Source organism: Aulonocara stuartgranti, assembly GCF_965226115.1.
Source record: "Aulonocara stuartgranti genome assembly, chromosome: 2".
NCBI classification, from domain to species: Eukaryota; Metazoa; Chordata; class Actinopteri; order Cichliformes; family Cichlidae; genus Aulonocara; species Aulonocara stuartgranti.
Window position 1 is genome coordinate 35,451,473 of NC_138940.1, and position 18,242 is coordinate 35,469,714.

The 18,242-nt window shown below is 38.3% G+C and overlaps 2 protein-coding genes across 3 annotated transcripts; one reads left to right on the forward strand and one right to left on the reverse strand.

Moving 5' to 3' along the window:
* Window positions 1–5,057: 5,057 nt before the first annotated feature.
* On the forward strand, window positions 5,058–12,371 carry pdzd11 (PDZ domain containing 11). Of its 2 annotated transcripts, none has more exons than XM_082504965.1 (6): window positions 5,058–5,185; window positions 5,865–5,962; window positions 7,894–8,034; window positions 8,146–8,244; window positions 10,724–10,765; window positions 11,354–12,371. In XM_082504965.1, the coding sequence occupies exons 2-6, from the start codon at window positions 5,870–5,872 to the stop codon at window positions 11,492–11,494; spliced, it is 516 nt and encodes a 171-aa protein (XP_082361091.1). In that variant the 5' UTR covers window positions 5,058–5,185; window positions 5,865–5,869; the 3' UTR covers window positions 11,495–12,371. The 2 variants fall into 2 exon arrangements, with proteins under 2 accessions (XP_082361091.1, XP_082361092.1); XM_082504966.1 differs by having other exon boundaries at window positions 5,059–5,185; window positions 10,724–10,784; window positions 11,354–11,498.
* A 303-nt stretch (window positions 12,372–12,674) lies between these two features.
* On the reverse strand, window positions 12,675–16,410 carry stard14 (START domain containing 14). The gene is made up of 6 exons (XM_082504954.1): window positions 15,974–16,410; window positions 15,706–15,853; window positions 15,256–15,359; window positions 14,926–15,043; window positions 14,779–14,831; window positions 12,675–13,934 (listed from the first exon to the last, which is right to left on the reverse strand). The coding sequence occupies exons 1-6, from the start codon at window positions 16,145–16,147 to the stop codon at window positions 13,728–13,730; spliced, it is 804 nt and encodes a 267-aa protein (XP_082361080.1). The 5' UTR covers window positions 16,148–16,410; the 3' UTR covers window positions 12,675–13,727.
* Between the last annotated feature and the right edge of the window lie 1,832 nt (window positions 16,411–18,242).

An 18,242-nucleotide genomic window follows, 5' to 3' on the forward strand; every position in this document is an offset into this window, starting at 1 on the left:
CATGCTGTGCAAGTTTGCCCATAGATTCTCACCACCTCATACATAATGCTCTCACTTACGTTCTAACAGAAGAAGAACCATCCTCTTCATTCATGTGCATCTTTCTATATATCTTTCTTTCATCAACCACACTCCTACATGTGTTAATCCTTCCTCCTCCTTATTGTCCCTGTAAAATATTTAACTGGGTGAGCGCGTACGTGTCAAGCTCAATAAATATGTTTTACCTGATGTTTATACCTGCGAAATAACTGGACGGCATGTGGGTGATGTGGGAAATTCCACCCCTCCTCATGGTAGTTTTACCTGGAACACAAACATATGAGTTTAGCAGACTTTACTCCTGTTGTGGAAAAATAATCTGTTGTTACACTATCTCTTACCGTACATTACTAAATCTCCATTTGCACTATTTGCCTATTTGCACTACTTTGCCTGGTTTACACCCAATGTCATTTACCCATTATATTGTATATTGTATAGCTTTCTTGTTATATGTAAAATTGTATTGTATTTATTTAAATTTTTACTTTTTAATTATTTTACCTGCATTTTTTAATCACTCTTATATTTAAATGTTCATTTGCTATTTTATCTAGGGATTGAGAGTAACGTAGTTTCTATTCTCTGTATGTCCTGTACATGTGGCAGAATTGACAATAAAGTTGACTTTGACTTTGACTTTGATAAAATCGCGGTTGAAAGCAAAGCCTGTAGAAAAGGAGCAACACAGCATGAACAGTATTCATTCCAGCTCTGATACAAAATATGTGCACCTTGTGTACTTGGGTGTAGATACAGTGTTTCTGTGAGGCCGTATGCTGTCATGACCTCTTGTGCTACCTTACCGATCAGCTGATCATGCTTCTTTTTGTATCTTTTCATGGATACCCTTGGTACAAGAAAGCTGCTTTAATATGAGCATGAAACTGGAAACATTACAATGACCACTCCTTATCCATGTCGTTTGTGTACAGCTTGGCAGATTTTTTATGATTTGATGGAATATTCTGCACCTCACGACTTACGCAACAAACTAATTCTAATATAATTTTGGAGAATATAACAATTTATCTTATAAAAAAGATTTTATTTAAATATTTTTAAAGACAAAATCAAATTGTAGACACATGTGCCATTAAGAATGATTCATGTGCTTTTAGTTGTGCAAGAGTAACAAAATCCTGTCAACTATGATGTACTGTTTTGACAACTTCAACGATCATTTGAGAATTAGTCAAACTGAAAAAACCTGTACTGGATCAGTATTTCTACATCCTGGTGTACCTTTTCTTAAGTGAAAATCAGAATAGCTGAGTTTTACAGCAGTGTTAGAACGAAGTCACGCAGGCATAATGTACTCTGATGGTAAATGGAAAGGACACCCCTCACTGTAACTTGTAAGGTTTTACACATTTGGGCATAAAATTTAAATGTGTGGTCTTTAGTTGGTCCTAAAATTAGATAAGCATAACCTCAGATAATCAACAAAATGTGACGTTTACTCTGTGTTATCACTTATTTAACAAAAACTTGGTCAAAATGCAAGAAGCAGCGTGTGAAAAACTCAGCATGCCCTAACTGCTTTCACAGGAATCAAGACTTAAAATAGCTGCCAGGTGCTGCTAATCAAACGCACTTGATTTATTGATCTTCGTAAAAATCAAAGCATCTCTATAAAACAGAGGTTTTGGCAGTTTGCTGGTATGGAGCCTCCAGGTGTGTGTTAACACAATGTCAAGATGAAAAGACATCAGTGACGATCTTGCAAAGGAAATTCCTGCTCAGTCTGGGAACGGTTACGAGGTCATTTTCAAATAATTTGAAGCCCATCATTCTATAGTGAGAAAGATTATTCAGGGGTGAAAAACATTCTAGACGGCTGCTAATCGTCCCAGGACTTGACGTCTGACTAATTCCACCTGAAATCCAGACAGTGCGGTACTCAGAAACTGTAATAAAACCTGGACGCTATAGGCCTCAGTAAGCAAGGTAAGCAAGGATTATTTTTTGGGGGGGATCTCCAGGAGAAAGTCTCTTCATTCTACAAAAACCAAAAACCTAAAACATGGTTGCAGGGCTCAAGTTCTCAAATTTGCATTTGATGAAACCACATGGCTTCTTGAACAATGTCCTTTGAAGAGATGAGACCAAAGAGATGCTTAGCTATAATCCTCAGCACCACTTTTGTGTGTGGACCTCGTACTTAGTTTTTCACGCACTGCTTCTACACATTGGTTTAGTTCTCTCTTAAATAAACAATGACACACTATAACAGATCCTTTGTTGTTGCTCATCTCCCATTGTATTTACCTAATCTGAAGACCTTGGTAGGAATGATTTTGATTATGTCCTGATATACAAAAGTTTAGAATTGACAGAAGGTGGAGTTTCTTTTTTCTTTTTCTTTTTTACTATGACTTTATTTAATGTTACTTTGGTTATAATAGTACTCAAGCAATGCTCCAGCAGCAATGGAACTCTTGAAAGCGGTTTCGGTATGCTGACATATTTAAAAGACAAAAAAGAAAAGAACAAAAAAAAACTTGCCATAGTTTTGTTTATCTATCTTGCAAAGTTTCTGTGTTTTCATTCCAATCTGTCAACACGTGTTTCATTTAATTTAATTGCAATGTCCAACTTGCAGAGACCTGAAGCCTTCTTAAACCGTCTCAGTGAACAGTAAACATTGTGCATGATTTACTATCGTCAAAGTCATGTCTGAGTGCTGAAACCATTGTTAATCTACAATAATAAAAAAATTGTTCATGCTTCACTATTTGACTGAAGATAATAAATGCAGTTACAGAGTATGCACTATAAAGCTTTAGCATAATGGAGCCCATATCACGCGTCAAGTTTCTGCAAAGCAGCTTCACACAAACTTTCACACAAAGTGGGTGCATTTCGCAACACACATTTTTCACTTGGTTTTTTTTTCTTCTCAAGTTAGAAAGAAATGCAAACATATGCAACTGTAGTCACAGTTCACATTTAGAATGTGTGTGATCTTACAGTTTTTTCTGATTGCTTGAGCACATTTTTTGTAACTATTGGCTAATTTTGCAAAACTCTTCACACAAATAAGAAAACCTGTCACCCAATAATCAAAACATTGTAGTTCTCTTGCAAAAGCAAACACAGCTAGATTAACTCTTCACACCTTCGTAAAAATGGTGTTTCCGTATCAAACAGTACACACAAGCCATCATCTACTAAGCACACAATGCGCCAACTGCACACTGATGGTATGAATACAAAACACATCTGGCTTTTGCTTTCTCTGCGCACAAGGTAGGCTATGTCAGTTTGAGCTCATACTTCTGTCATAGATCCATAAGCATAGAGGGATCCAAACTTCAAGTACTGGTGTTTATTCACACACATCAAAACAAACACAAGTGTTTATTTCCAAGTATAGGATTATTTGCAATCGCCATAATGACTATATGGGTTACTTGGTCTGCAGTGAACATGCTTCCTCTGCCCCAGCATCTGGTCATCTAGCAATTCTGTAAAGTAACAATTTCAGTATTTTTACATCAATGGTATTGGTGTGTTTCTCATTGGCATATGGCAGTGCTACAAATCTTTGTGCGAAGTGACTGTACTAACCGATTCTCATTTCAAGATGTCCTTATGGTACTTGCTACAGTGTAGCGGCTCGAGTTAGGCTGGACCCGTTGGCCAGCTACCCTCAGGGTCATTCCACGGTTGATTACATGGTCCACTATTGTAGCTCTGATGTCATCGGCAATTCTATTTCTTACTCTTCCTACCCTTCCTCTCCCCCCTCCTCATCTTCCTCTCCCCCCTCCTCGTCTTCCTCTTGCTCCTCCTTGTCCTTGTCGTCCTCTTCATCCTACTTCTTCACCTCCACGTCCTCTTCCTCGGCCTCCTCTACTTCTCACTCTTTCTGCTCCCTCCATTGTACTCCGCACACACAGCTTACCTGTATTGTAGTGCTTAGGCTGATTGCAAAGTGAACTAATTATCTAAAAAAGTTTTCACATGTGAAAGTGTGCCAGACAGTTGGCAAATTAGTGTTAATGATAGCCATACATGTGTATACTTTTGCTAGGAGTGTGTTGGAAATTTGGTAATTGAGTGTTGTGCAGTGAATTGTGCCTACCGTTTTGCAAAGTGTGTGTTACAAAATTGCAAACTGAGTGCAAAGCAGTTTTTGTGCTTTTAGTTTTGCAAACCCAGTGAGTGGTTTTGCTATAAGTCTGAATAGTTTTAGAGATTGTGCTACAGGAATCACAGTTAGGGTTTAAGCATTCAGAAAAAACTGTAATTTCTGATTATTTTTTCCCCACATAAGATTATATGTAAGAATATGACTATCCAGACACGGGACACGGGGACATAAATGATGAGCAAACATAATAAATATGTCTGTGTAGGTTCTCAGTCATCCATGTCATGGCAGTCTTAAAAATTTGGCTGATAGGATGATGCATATGATCACTAGTAGGTCAACTACCCCCACAGGGTCAACCACCACTAGGGGTAAAATACCTGAGACTCTCCACCTTTTAGAACTGAAGAAGGCCCTTGGAGGAGAGGTGAAACTTCTTTTTTCAAGCTCTTAACACCACAATGAATACAGAAGTTTTTGCTGCAATGATAATTATGAAACTGCAAACTTTTTTTTGGTCAGACTGCAAGATATCACCGAGGTGTTTTACTTCCCGGTTGATTTTACAGCTAGCCGCCATTAAGATCTCCATCTGCAAGAGCTTTCAGGAGGTCAATATGCTGCAAAACGTGAGCACTTGTAGGATAAAATGTGAGAGTATGTAGATTTTCTTTTTTACCTTGTAATTTTTTTCACACACGTTTTTAAAATAAATTGCAATGGCAGTAAATATTACAAAAAAATTGTCATGTAAATTTTTACTCATTATTCACTTTTTTTAAACTACTTACAACTTCAACTCTGTGATTAGGACCTCTGTAATCAGTGAATAAAACTGTTCAATTGCGCCCTCTCGAGTCACAAATACACGAATTCACGCGCTTTGACTTTTGTAGCTGTTCAAAAGTATTCGCGCGAATACTCCACAATGCTGTCGGACCTCTTGAAGTAACTACTCCACACCAGGAGGTGGCGATAACGCACTATAGCTGCCTGCCATTGCTTACAGCAACAAGTTCACACTGCTAGCCCTCTGACTGGCAGGTGAGATACATTTTTGTTGTTTTGTTGCAGTCATTCATGTTTTTCAATGCTAAATGATTCCAGTACCGTTATTTTAAAGTTCCTGTGATAATAATAACGCGTGTCAAAGCGCTTCCCGTTTAATAGAGCGGAGCGAGCTCGTTTACAGTTAAACAGTAAGCTAATCGTTGTGCTAGCTCGTGATGCGTTTGTATGTTATTGCTGTATGAAACTGTCCACTGTGAGATCATTTCACACGTTTATTTTATCTCGCTTCTTCCCCGTGATCCACATGCGTATTTTTTTAAAGGTATTTCTAAGTGTTAGCCATATAACGTCCCTATTCGGACTTGGTGGCTAACCTGTTACAGAGTTGTGAACGCAGCTGTGTTTTAGCTGATGTTTTGGTCTTCTCTGGTCTTTATGCCTTATCTAAAAATGATACATACAAAACCGGGTGTAATAATGTGGGTACATTAATGCCAAACCCCGGTGAATGAAGGCATTGCAGTCATGGAATAGGGACTGACATATTGACTTGAAGTTACGTGTCCGAAACCACAACACAATAGATACACCTGAGCCCTTTAAATCAGCGGTCTGGATTTCAGGGATTTCCCTTTAATTTGTATCAAGCAGTCCAGTGCATCCGTAGTTCATAACAATGAACTGCTATTCTCTTCTCGGTGGGGAATTTTAGCAACCATGGACCAGAAAATTCCCTACGACGATTACCAGCTGCCAGTGGTATTCCTGCCTTCTTATGAGAACCCACCTGCATGGATACCTCCACAGGAGGTATGGCAGATATTAATCCAACTAACCTTTGTGCTTAAATCATGTGCTAAACATTGTGTACCTTATTATATAGTGTATATTTTTATTTTATTTTATTTATGTATTCAACTTTAGTTACGATTTATAAGTTGTGCTTTATTTTTTGGCTGCTCTTACAGTGCCGAAAATTGTATTTGCCCCCTTACTGATTTCTGACTTTAGACCTGTTGAATCAAGAAATCACTTAAATAGAAGCCATCTGACAAAGAGAAGTGGGCCTAACGATCTTAACTAAAAAGCAAAAAGTCATCATCTAAAGAAGCTCAAGAAGAGATGAAAAACAAAATAATTGACATTGATCAGTCTGGAAAGAGGTACAAAGCCATTTTAAGGTTCTGGTACTCCAGTGTACCACGGTGAGAATTATCGACAAATGGGAGAAGGCATGCAACTGTGGTGAACCTTCTGAGGAGGGGCTGACCAAGAGTGCACTGATGGCTCATCCAAGAGGTCACAAAAGAACCCAGAACAACATTTAAAAGACTGCAGGCCTCACTTGGCTCAGTTAAGGTCAAAGGTCACGATTAAACAATAAGAAAGGAGAAAACCACTGCTGACTAAAAAGAACACAAAGGCTTGTTTCACATTTGCCATAAAATATTCTTCATGATCCCCAAGACTTTTGGGAAAATGTTGTATGGGCTAATGAGACAAAAACGGAACTTTTTGGAAGGTTTGTCTCTTTACATCTGTCATAAACTAGCAAATCATTTCATAAAAAGCACATCATACCAACAGTCAAACATAGTGGTGGTAGTGTAAATGTCTGAGGCTGCTTTGCTGCTTCAGGAGCTAAACGATGTACTGTAATTGATAGAACCATGAATTCTTCTCTCCACCAGAGAACCCTGAGAGAATGAACAGCCATTAGTCTGTGTACCTGCTAGAGCAAACTTGGGTTATTTAGTAAGATGATGAAACACTCCAGTAAGTCTAACTCTGAGTGGTCCACAAAGAGTGCAAGAGTGAGTCAAAGTTCCTTTACAGTAATGTGAAAGACCCATTGCCAGTTATCATAAACACTTAATTGCACTTCTTGCTGCCAGGGGTGGCACAACCAGTTATTGGGTTTAGGAGGTATCTACTTTTTCACACAGGGCCTTTTTGATATATGACATCATAATCAGATATGCATTTTGTGCTTGGGTTATCTTTCAGTAGCTGTTGCATGTTAAAAATTGTTTCATGTTCTAAAATATGAAGGTGTCACAATTATGGGGGGAAAAAGAAATCAGGAAGTGGCAAATACTTTTTCACAGCGCTGTACCTAAAATATCTACTGGTAATTTTACTGAATACTATTAAGTTTATCTGAGAGTCACAAAGATTCTTGGAGTTTTTTTTCTTGCTACTGCTTTTTGTAGCTTTTAATGGCATCTTCCAGGCCAAGGAATGGGGCTGCCCAATGTAATGTGATAGGTGGTCACATACAGGTTGTAACCTGCAGGTGCATGCACAGTCCTTGTGTCTCCTTGAGGCTTTTCTGTCTGTCATGGTTTCGTAGTTGGCGCCTTTAACTTCTTTTTTTCAGTTAGTGTTTGGGTTTCAGTGAGTTCATGAAGCCTGTCTTATATGCGTTTGGAAATCTGACAAGCAAAGAGGTGTTGGCGCCTGACTGCAAAGGTCAGGACTGTGCAATACCATTAAATGTGCTACAGAAAGCAAATGGGTGGATATTTTTTGTGAATGTTTTTATTTAGATTTTATTATCCCAAAGGAAATACCTTTTTTGTTGTTGTTGTTGTTGCTGATCTGCTTATTTTCCAAACAGGTCATGCTGAATATGTTGAATATGATGCTTGACTCTTATCACATTGTTTTTAAGGCAGAAGAAGCAAACTTAAAGAAGCTAAATATTGCTGGCTGTTCTTCTTCTCTTGGTTCATTTTTAGCGGGTTCATCATCCTGACTATAACAATGAGCTCACACAGTTTCTGCCTCGCACCATTGTGTTGAAGAAGCCTCCAGGAGCGCAGCTGGGCTTCAATATCCGTGGTGGGAAAGCTTCACAGTTAGGGATCTTTATATCCAAGGTGCGTGCACAGCCCTGGTTATTAATGTGGGGGTTTTTTTTTTCTTGCTGTGCTGCTGACTATTTGTTTGCCTATTTTTAATCAATTTAAATCATTTCTGTGTGCTGGCAGGTGGTCCCAGATTCAGACGCCCACAGAGCAGGGCTACAGGAGGGAGACCAGGTTCTTTCAGTGAATGATGTTGATTTCCAAGACATAGAGCACTCAAGAGTAAGTCGAGGCTGAATTTCAAACAGGCTTTATTCAACGCATTGTCTCCAGCACACACTTACATATTGAAATCTACTCTATTCATAAATCTGATTTAGTTTAGGTGTATTTCTATTCATGTATGTACAAGAATAACAAATAGCTTCACATACTATGCTGTGCTCTTTAATCTTCAATATAGTCAGAACATATTCAAGGCGGGGTTGCTCAAGTAAACCTATAATGGTGATCACGATAATAATTTTTTGTGTCAATATCAAGCTCACTATTACAAAAAGTAAGTCAACTTTAATTTGGGGGAGTGCGGTATAGGATAATCTAGACATATTGTTTTATTTGTATTTCAAAATTTCAAGAGTTGAAAAAAACTGATACCTATACCCGGGAAAATACTTGATATTGGATACCCTTTTATATACTGTGGGTGAGATTTTTACCCTATTCTGCAACAACAAGAGTATCAGCAATGAGGTAAATTATTAAATTAAATCTAAGTTAGATTTAAAAATATAAGTATTTGAGACAACATTTAGAGATTTTATTCATTTTATTCATTTTTAATTTATTTTCAGAAATATCCCTACACCCTCATTGTTATTTGGTTGAATGTCTCTTAGCAAGTTGCACCTCAACCAGATGCTTTTTATTATTCTTGGATTATTAGTTACACACTCATTCACACATTGTGGCTATACTTGTAAAACAAACTTAACCCTGTCATGAATGTGGTCCTGTTCTTGAATTATTCTGACGGGATATTTGACCACTGTTCTTGGCGGAATTGGAGTTCATTTTTACCATTAAAAATTACCATGACATTTATACTCACAATGAGCATTATATACAAGTGCATCTCAAAACATTTGAATATTACAAAAAAAAAGTTCATTTGTTTTTGTACCTTCATTCAAAAAATGATGGATTATAACTCATGAAAATCAGAAGTCCACTATCTCAAATTAGTAGAATATTTCAGATCAAAAAAGGATTTGGAATCTTACTATGTCCAGTTTCTGAAAAGTGTGTTCACCTATTCTTTCAGTACTTGGACAATGCTCTGTTTCCATGATTTACTACATCAGTGCAGTGTGACATGGAGGTGATCAGTTTGTGGCACTGCGGAGGTGTTACTGAAGCCCCTGGTTGGCCTGATGGTGTCCTTCAGCTCGTCTGTGTTTTTGTGTTGGGTGTTTGTTATCTTCCTTTTGACAGTATGCCATTGATTCTCTGTGGGATTCAGGTCAGGCGAGACGGCTGGTTATTCAAGCACAGCAATAACATGGTGAGCAAACCATTTGGTAGTTTTGGCATCGTGGGCAGGTGTTAAGTCCTGCTGTAAAAGGAAATTGGCATCTCCATGAATCTTGCCGGCAGTTGGAAGCATCAAGTGCTCTAAAATGTCTTCTTTCAGAGTCTAGGAACTTGATTTCGAAATGAAACAAAAAAAAATTTCATGTGAAAAACTTCGAACTAAGCTTTGAACTGATGTCAAAGCTGCTCCTGATGCACTGACACCAGCCTCAGTCCACTCCTTGTGAAGGTCTCCCACCTTCTGGGATGGAGTTATCCTGACAGTCCTCTCAAAGCTGCGGCCATCCCTGCTTGTGGATACTTTCCCACCATGTCATATTTTTTTTTCCCCAGCCAGGTTTCCATTGATATGCTTTGACACAGCACCGACCAGCCAGTCTTTTCAGCACTGGCCTTCTGTGGTTTGCCCTCGTCATGGAAGGCTGTCAGTCAGCAGACTTCCCCGTGATTGTGGTTGCATGAACTGAACGAGATCAAGAAATGCACCTTATTTGTACTATTTGAACCATAATTTGTTCAAACTGAAATTGAAATATTGTTGTAGTTTGAGATGGTGGATTTCTGATTTTCATGAGCTGTAAAGCCATAATGATCAAAATCAAAACAAAAGAGGCTTGAAACTTTTTTTCCTGCATATTTTTTTTCAAGCATGAATGACTTTCTAGAAGAGAATTAAAGTGTAAGCCATTCTGGCCATAATCAAACCGCTGTGAGAATGATGACGCACTAGATGCACCATAATTGTTTTGTGTTCTGTTTTTGTTTGTTTAAAATCAGCAATGCTTGAGGAGATGTACATTTTGCTTTTATTTTGAAAAATTCAGTTCCTGTTGCAGCATGTAAATATTTGGACATAATGTGTAAATATTAGCTTTAAAAAAAAAAAAAAAATTTGACATGCAAATGCATGTTGTAGCATTAATGTGCAAATACAGAAAGCATCTACTCACAGATGATTTCTGTATTTGGAAACTTGTCAGGAGGACAGGTTTTTGCTTGTCCTCCTGATCTATCTGCTCTTCCAGTGAAACAGCAGATCTCATACTAAAAAAACGCAAGATTAGGTGGAGCCAAATGTTGCAGTTTTCTTTTTGTTCCATATCTTGTTCATCACAACATTGCATTATATTTTCTGTTTAAGATCATGGATAATGTTTGTCTTCTTCAGGCTGTAGAGATTCTGAAAACTGCGCGAGAAATCCTGATGAAGGTTCGCTTCTTTCCCTACAGTAAGCGTTGGTTTACTCGATTGTATCAGGAGCATGCTGACAACCTAAAAAAACATTTATGTCAACATGTGTTTTTATCTCAACTGTTAAGATGTTTTAGAGAGATGAAGTAAGAAAGAAAAAAAATGTTTTCCTGCAGAATTTGTGTTCATGGGTAGAGATCTTGTAAGATATTATTTTAAGACAGATCTACACTTAATGTCCTTAAATGTCTGAGTCTTGTTTTGCTGTTAGGTTAAGTAAAAGAAATGCTCAGAAGAAACTGTTGTGCTCACTTTGGCTTTGAAAGCAGGTTTTAGTCTGTGCCTTTTACTATTCCTCAGTGTGCTAATACAGCATGAGTTATATATTTAAAACATGCTGAATTTTGCAAGAATTTGAGCATTGTCAGTATGCCATCGTGCCCACATAATAATAAGATTATCATCTGGCTTATCTGAGTGCAAAAACAAAAGACAATAAAAACTTTAAAGCAGTAAAAACTTTGAGCTATGTCATACTGATACAGAAATGTATAACAGTGCCCATGTCAGTACTCTAATGGTGTCCTTTGTGTGTTGTTTTATCAGACTACCAACGGCAGAAGGAGAGGACCGTACACTAGATGGCAGCAGAGAGAGAGACAAAGACAGAAGGATACTTTACTGCACTTCACTAACATCCTCCCACACACTCTGGCCTCCATTCTGTCTCAGCTCAAAGATGACTAATGCATGACTAACAATCTCATTCAGTCTTTCATGTAAGGAAAATATACATGACGTTAAAGACTGAGTTTCATAGATACTCCTTTCTGCATGCTTCACATGATGAACTCTACTTCGATTGAACATATGGTTAGGAAGTTGTTTCTATGCAGAGCTTTTTTTAAGACTATAAACTAGATTTTACACTATAAATTATAGAACAGATAAATAATAAATATTTTCTAGTCAAGCAAAGGATTTAAAGATGACCTTTCCCATGTTTCCTCAAGCCCTGTTATGATATTTCTGCAGATGTTTGCATATGTGTGGACTAAACCACCATCACTTGATATGAGTTATGGTCACCCGACCTCTGTTGAATTTATGAATATATTGCACAATGCTGTTTTTTCATATTTAGTAAAGATTTGTAATTGTGTACGAAATGCTAAGTGATGTAAATATACATTTCAGTCACTGCTACTGAGGGCTTTGGTACTTCTATGTTCCATGCACGAGTTTTACATAAACTGCGCCTGAGCTGATTTAATGCTGTTGCATAAACTATGTGTCTGAGGTGCCAAATGGTTTACGAGCATGGCTTGTAACGTGCTATTAAAGTGCATAACATTTATCGTAGCGTAGTGGTAAAGCTTGTAATGGGGTGTTATCTGTGAGGAGGCACCAATGTTTGCAGGTTTAATTCAAACCAAAGACAGTCTGGTGCTTTCATAATTTTGGCCTGCATGGTTCAAGATGTGCATAGTCAGTAAAATCTGCAGATCCAACCTCTGGCTGCAAATTAAATCTGCATACAATGGAACATTCATAGAAAACAGTTGAATACCTCTGGATCTTAGTGCATTATGCATTCATACAATAAACTGTACGTTAATAGCTACCAGTTTCATCGAGGTATTGTCTTTATTTCTGCACACTGATCATTTTTATGTAAAAAATTTGTTTGAATGGGTTCAGTATTTGCATTTTTTTTTATAGAGGTTACGATTACAAAAATCAAGCTCGACTCCTTGACCTTTTCTAGTGTTTGGCTTTGTGCACTTGAAGAACTGGAACCAAAGCTAGAGAAGGACCGGTTTGTTCTGGTGCAAGTAGCAAAACTTGTTTCATCCTTGAAGTCAGTTTCTCTTGAAACTGATTGACTGCATTCCTTTTATTTGACAATTACAATGAGTACAAAAGCTTGTTAACCTTAAGGTTTATTTGAAAAAGAAAACAGAAAAGAAGGAATGCCTTGTAACATTGTTATCATTAAATAGTTTAATATGAAAAAAAAGTCAACCTACAGGGGCTTCATCCCAGGCCATTACTTCATCAATTTACATCAACTTGAAATAAATAAATAAAAAAGCCTTTATGGTCATTCCAATCCTTCAGGTCAACTGATATTCAACTAACAAAATACAATAATTCTGTGTGTATTGTGACTTGGCAATACAACCTAACTGGGAGTTCACTTCAGTGCCTTCCTTGTGGACCAATGAAACTCTACCATTTGTAATAATTTACAATGCAAACACCTTGGTTGCACAACGTCTGAGTAAAGGCAACACACCTTCAAAAAGAGCCTTCCTAATTACAAACATAAAGACAACCTGCCCCACAAGTTGCTACCTGTACATTATGCTGTGAACATATTAACAAAACCGTGTTTAAGTATAAATTATCACAACGTTACCATCGTTCTGTGTCGACTACAACCCCAAATGAAGATAAAGTGAGCTGAAACAGTTTCAGCTGTTTTCAGACCCGATTCCTTTGCCATATTCTGAAGAGACGTTAGTGTCACAATTCTCCACAGGTGTTTGCCAACTTTCTAATCTTATTTCTATTCACAGTCACTAATAATGACCTGCTAGAAGTCAAGTATATTTCCCTTTCTTCCACTTAAAATTTGTTCATGTAGCTGCAGCTAAAGATCGACTGTCTTTGGTCCAATTGTAAATGTAGTATTGCAAATGTGTCACATTCAAACCCCAAAACCTCTAACCCTGTACAATGGAAGTTAGCTTAGCTCAACACAGACTGAGGTGATGGCAACTTGATCTGTGCTCATTTCCATCTTGTCAGACAGTTGTAAACACTTCATGCTCTTGCTCATCCTCGAAGGCACACCGATTTAGAACTGGAGGATCTTGGTTACATCACAGAGAGCCGGAGACCTCAAGTCCATCTACAGTCCACCTCTCAATCTCTCCGTCTTTGTCCACCTTTCCTCCCATCACTATCATTCAATTTAGCTGCTGTCCTCCCCTTCGTTAGCATCCAGCTTTGAGCTTTCATCCACATTTTCCAGTGAGTCTGCTCTCTGAATTGACAGCTCAGCGGGGTCCATCATGGGAAGGGTGTTCTGCTCTGGGTGCAGCCAGGGCTTCAAATCGGGGGAATTCTGACTTTTCCAGTTTGAGTATTCCTGTCCCGCCTTGTGCACACTCTTCATTACCTAAAAAGAGAAGCGATGATGCAATTGTTAAAGGACTGCTGCACTCCTCCATTCTCAGTCAACAAAGCTGAAGATAAAGATGGTCATAAAACACTGCGTGGTAGATTACATGGCAAGTAATCTAGTTCTTCAAACAAAACTGAGTATGTAGAGAGAAGGTTTAAATTTTGTTTGCCTATGTAGGTTTTTAAATGGATACACTTCTAAAGTCTTTTAAATAAGGTGTTTTGAACGCCTGGTTTTATAATGGTTGTATGCATTTTTTAGACATCGGTAGATTTGATGGTGTAAAGCAATTTAAGTTGTTCTTTTACCCATTTCCAGTCAGATTTATGTGACCTGGAGATACCATATGAAATACTTTCACGCAGACTTTTAGAAATACTTTTCTTGCTGTTGTTCTTGTCTCATTGATAGTTTCTCTCTCTCTCTCTCTCACACACACACACACACACACACACATGTGGATACACTTTGGTCTAAATAGTTTTAATCTACGGAAAATATGAAACTTGGGTTCTTCCAGGAGGGTGACTGACAGCTTAAGCTGAGATTCTACTTTGTCAGCAGCCTTGTCAGGACAGGCCCTTAAATTGTTTCTATGGTTACCATTGTCACTTAAGACACGTGAAACTTTTCCCCTCCCTTATGAGTGTGCACATGTACACACACACACCCCTCTTGCACGTTTAAAAACCCTTGTGAAAACACACCTAGACTGTCACAGATGCCGATACTGTGCTTATGGATTTAACCATATCACTTACAGCTCTGATGTTTACTACAGGTGAACAAATGTTTAGCAGGAAATGGTCTGTGGAAGTGGTTGTGAATCATTACATACCTTAGGAGCAAGAACTTGGGATGCTTTGTTCACCACCCACTTTGGGAGAGAGCCTAGAAGACACACATTCATCGTAAGAACGCTGCAGAAATGAATCAAGAACTCTAAGTTTGAATGGAACAAAGTAATTGTTGCATATAGTTTTACCTTTGGGGTCTGCTTGTGAAAGATATGTAAAAATGCAACTATTTGGTCCCGTGGCCTTGATATAATACCCCGTCTGGATGGAAACGGCTCTTACGAGGTTGCTGCGAGGAGGGAATTTCTATAATTCAAGGAAAACATTTGCAGAATAATAAGGAACACTATACATTTTTATGGTACTTCTGCACAATGTGACAATGGATAAGGCTAGCTTTAAAAACAATAAATCAGTGCACACATAACAGGACAAAGAGGTGTCAAAGACATGTACAAACAGTATGTGTAGAGGCAATGGTTGCTATGTATCTTGAGTGGATGTAGGAGGTGGCGTACCGGGTGTTTGACTGAGAAGTTAACCATGATGTACTCGTCATCTGTGACCTGCCACGAGCGCAGTGTCACAACATCTCTGTTCTTTAATGGAATTGGACAACGCCCTGCAGAAGGCCAAAATAATAAATAAATAAATAAATAAATAAATAAAGACATAAATAATGTTATACTTTGGCAAGCTTTCTCTGTTAGTTCAGTATTTAGGCTCAACAAGTTTGCCCTTATTATGGCAATAAATACACTGGTGTAACAAGAGGCCATAGATGAGATGAGTCTTCATAGATGAGAGCTGAATCAAGTATATATATACACACACACACACACACACACACACACACACACACACTTGTAGTTATTGTATCAGCAAACACAAGATCTCACATCTAATCAGGCCCACACCAAACCACAAACACACACAGAGCATTGCAAGTGATAAGAGTGCTCACTCACATGAGTAGTAGCCCACATCAGCATTAGCAGAGAGCCGGGCAATGTCAAAACTCTCCTGCATAGTTACATCCCACTTCTTGCGGTACCGGCTGTCGTGAAGGACGTCGAACATGGTAGCAGCTGACACATCATTAACTATCATTTTACACTGGGGGAAAACATACAGAGGGTTACAGGACACCACCCACATAGCACGACAGCCTAATAAAACTGATTTATTTTTCAAACGGTATTATAGTTTTTAGATTTGGTGCTAAAGCAAACTCACCTTCATCTTGTGGACTTTAGGTACGTGATTTCCTTTATTCACAGCGCGCACCTCGATCCACACTTGCATCCCATTGTTGTCATACTTATTTTGCCAGTTGTCGGTTGCTAAACACTGTTTTTTGAAGTCAACAAAGACCGCCTCATCGGGTAAAATATTCGAAACCCGAGACATATTCGTCTGTTTTAAAAGAAGCCTTTCTTCTTAAAGAGGAAAAAGAAAAATAATATCCTTCAATCTGATCGCCCCCAGAAAAGTTCAGTCTCTCTGTGCTTTTCCACGGACGAGATTTAAAGCTTCTGCCGACGTGGTGCCCTCGGTGAGAGAGATATATGTCTGCTGATCACCTGTCCAGTTGAGCAAGATTTTTGTGTTGAATTCCTGAGCCATTCCTTCAAACACCTCTCCCGCTGACGTAGAGGTTACTTCCTGAAACCAGGTGTGCGTAAAGGGAAAAAAAAAAGGTGTGCCCCGCCCTCAGCTGTCAGTGCAGCTACTATAGGTCGAAACTTTAACTAAACTTAAAAAGTATTTTTAGAAAAGAGCAGCCTTACTGGGTGTTATTCTGAGTAAGTATTAACAATACAAACAGGGGTGCACTCACAGTACTCTGCGCATTGTGGGCGGATCAGGGGAGTGGGTAGGTGAGAATTGCTCAGCGTCGATCCATTCTGAGTATCATCACGACTGTGAAAACTAAACAAAAGCACACCTCTAGTAAACTATGAGTGGAATGTTTAAAAAAAAATCTGATTTTCACACTTATATTTGATAGTGGCATTACAGTCTGAACCATTTAGGCTTCTTTGGTTCAAATTAGACCTAGTCTACATTGAATTCCTGACTAAATTGAGCAAATTGAAAGTGTCTTTTCACATGGATATTTAGGGATGTACGGCCTGTCTCATCTTGAAAAAACAAAACACCCAACTCTACCACGTGCAAGCAAAACAGGTTTTGAAATCTGTTGAAGAATTTGTTTTATCCACTTATTTAGCAGAAAGTAATGGATGGATGGCTTTTCTTATTCAGCCAGTTTCCTAGACTTGTATCCAACCCAAAGAGCAAATCTTATATAGTACAATTAGGTGAAGATCTCCAATGAGAAAAAGTTTTTTTGTAAAAGACTAGGCTTAACCCACGTCTGGGAAAAGCAGTCATCTGAAGCAGTGAGGACTGTGCACCATGAATATAGGATGCAGAAAAAGATGGTTCTTCTTACTGTACCAACATCCTAACACCAAGTCTTAAGCCCCCAACAGCCCTTAGAACACGTCTGTTGAAAATGCAAGCTGAGATTTGTTAGTGTTGTACCAAAGCTGTGTTCAAGTATTGCATAAAGTATTATTAAGAAATGTCTCTCTACTGCATACAACTTGGAATAAGTGAAGGTTTTTCCAGAACCTTCTGATCTGGACACATAATACTCAAGGATGAGAGTAATAATCTATCTGTAGCAGGATTATTGGAAATAAAATTTCATTTACATTCTTTAGTTAGATATTAGCAGATCTGTGCAATGCAGTGTCATGCTCACATTTGACCACACCTAACTGTTATAACATTGTAAAGTGTAGAAGTAAATCTAAATCTACCTTGATATACAAAGAGGTGTTTACAAAGGTTATAAAGCTAGTTATGTAGCTATTTGGTGGTTACGTGTTTTGATATTTACATGTTTACATGTTTGAATGTTTAGACATGCATGTTCAAACCAGTAATAAGTATGTGTTATATCTACCTGGTTGTTTTCCCTGTTTTGATCTGAGTATAAGATTTCCTGGCTTCTGAGAGGCCAGTGAAGTATTCATGAGGGCGGCACACAGGAAGTGTGGGTTGTTGTTGCAGTGTGCTAAAAGTAAAGAGGCTGCTAAAAAGTTATCCGTCTCCGTCTTGCTGTTCCTAATTATTCAGAGAGATTCCCAACCATCTAGTGAACCCTCACGTTACAACATTTTACAACTGTGATGTGTTACATAGTTTCAATGGTGACGTGTGACACACCTATGTATAACCGGCTCAGGTGCTGTGACTCATTTAGAACTTTATTAACCTCCTAGGACCTGGCGTTCACATATGTGGACATCACATTTTGGGTTAGTTAGACCAAAATACTCAATTTTGCTCTACAGGGGCCTGATATCCACTTACGAGGACATTATACTGCTACTGTTCTATCGAAATTTTAAACAAATATCCTCATATGTGGCTCTCATTTTTCTTAGAAACAAAAATCAGGTAAAAAAAAAAAATCTGGTCATTCTTTGTT

Coding starts and splice junctions, on each gene's coding strand:
- pdzd11 (XM_082504965.1), top strand. CDS start 5,870: ATGGACCAGAAAATTCCCTACGACGATTACCAGCTGCCAGTGGTATTC. Junction 5,963..7,893: donor CATGGATACCTCCACAGGAG/GTATGGCAGATA, acceptor GTTCATTTTTAG/CGGGTTCATCATCCTGACTA. Junction 8,035..8,145: donor TAGGGATCTTTATATCCAAG/GTGCGTGCACAG, acceptor GTGTGCTGGCAG/GTGGTCCCAGATTCAGACGC.
- stard14 (XM_082504954.1), bottom strand. CDS start 16,147: ATGTCTCGGGTTTCGAATATTTTACCCGATGAGGCGGTCTTTGTTGAC. Junction 15,360..15,705: donor TGATGTGGGCTACTACTCAT/GTGAGTGAGCAC, acceptor GGCCTTCTGCAG/GGCGTTGTCCAATTCCATTA. Junction 14,832..14,925: donor TTCACAAGCAGACCCCAAAG/GTAAAACTATAT, acceptor TGTGTCTTCTAG/GCTCTCTCCCAAAGTGGGTG.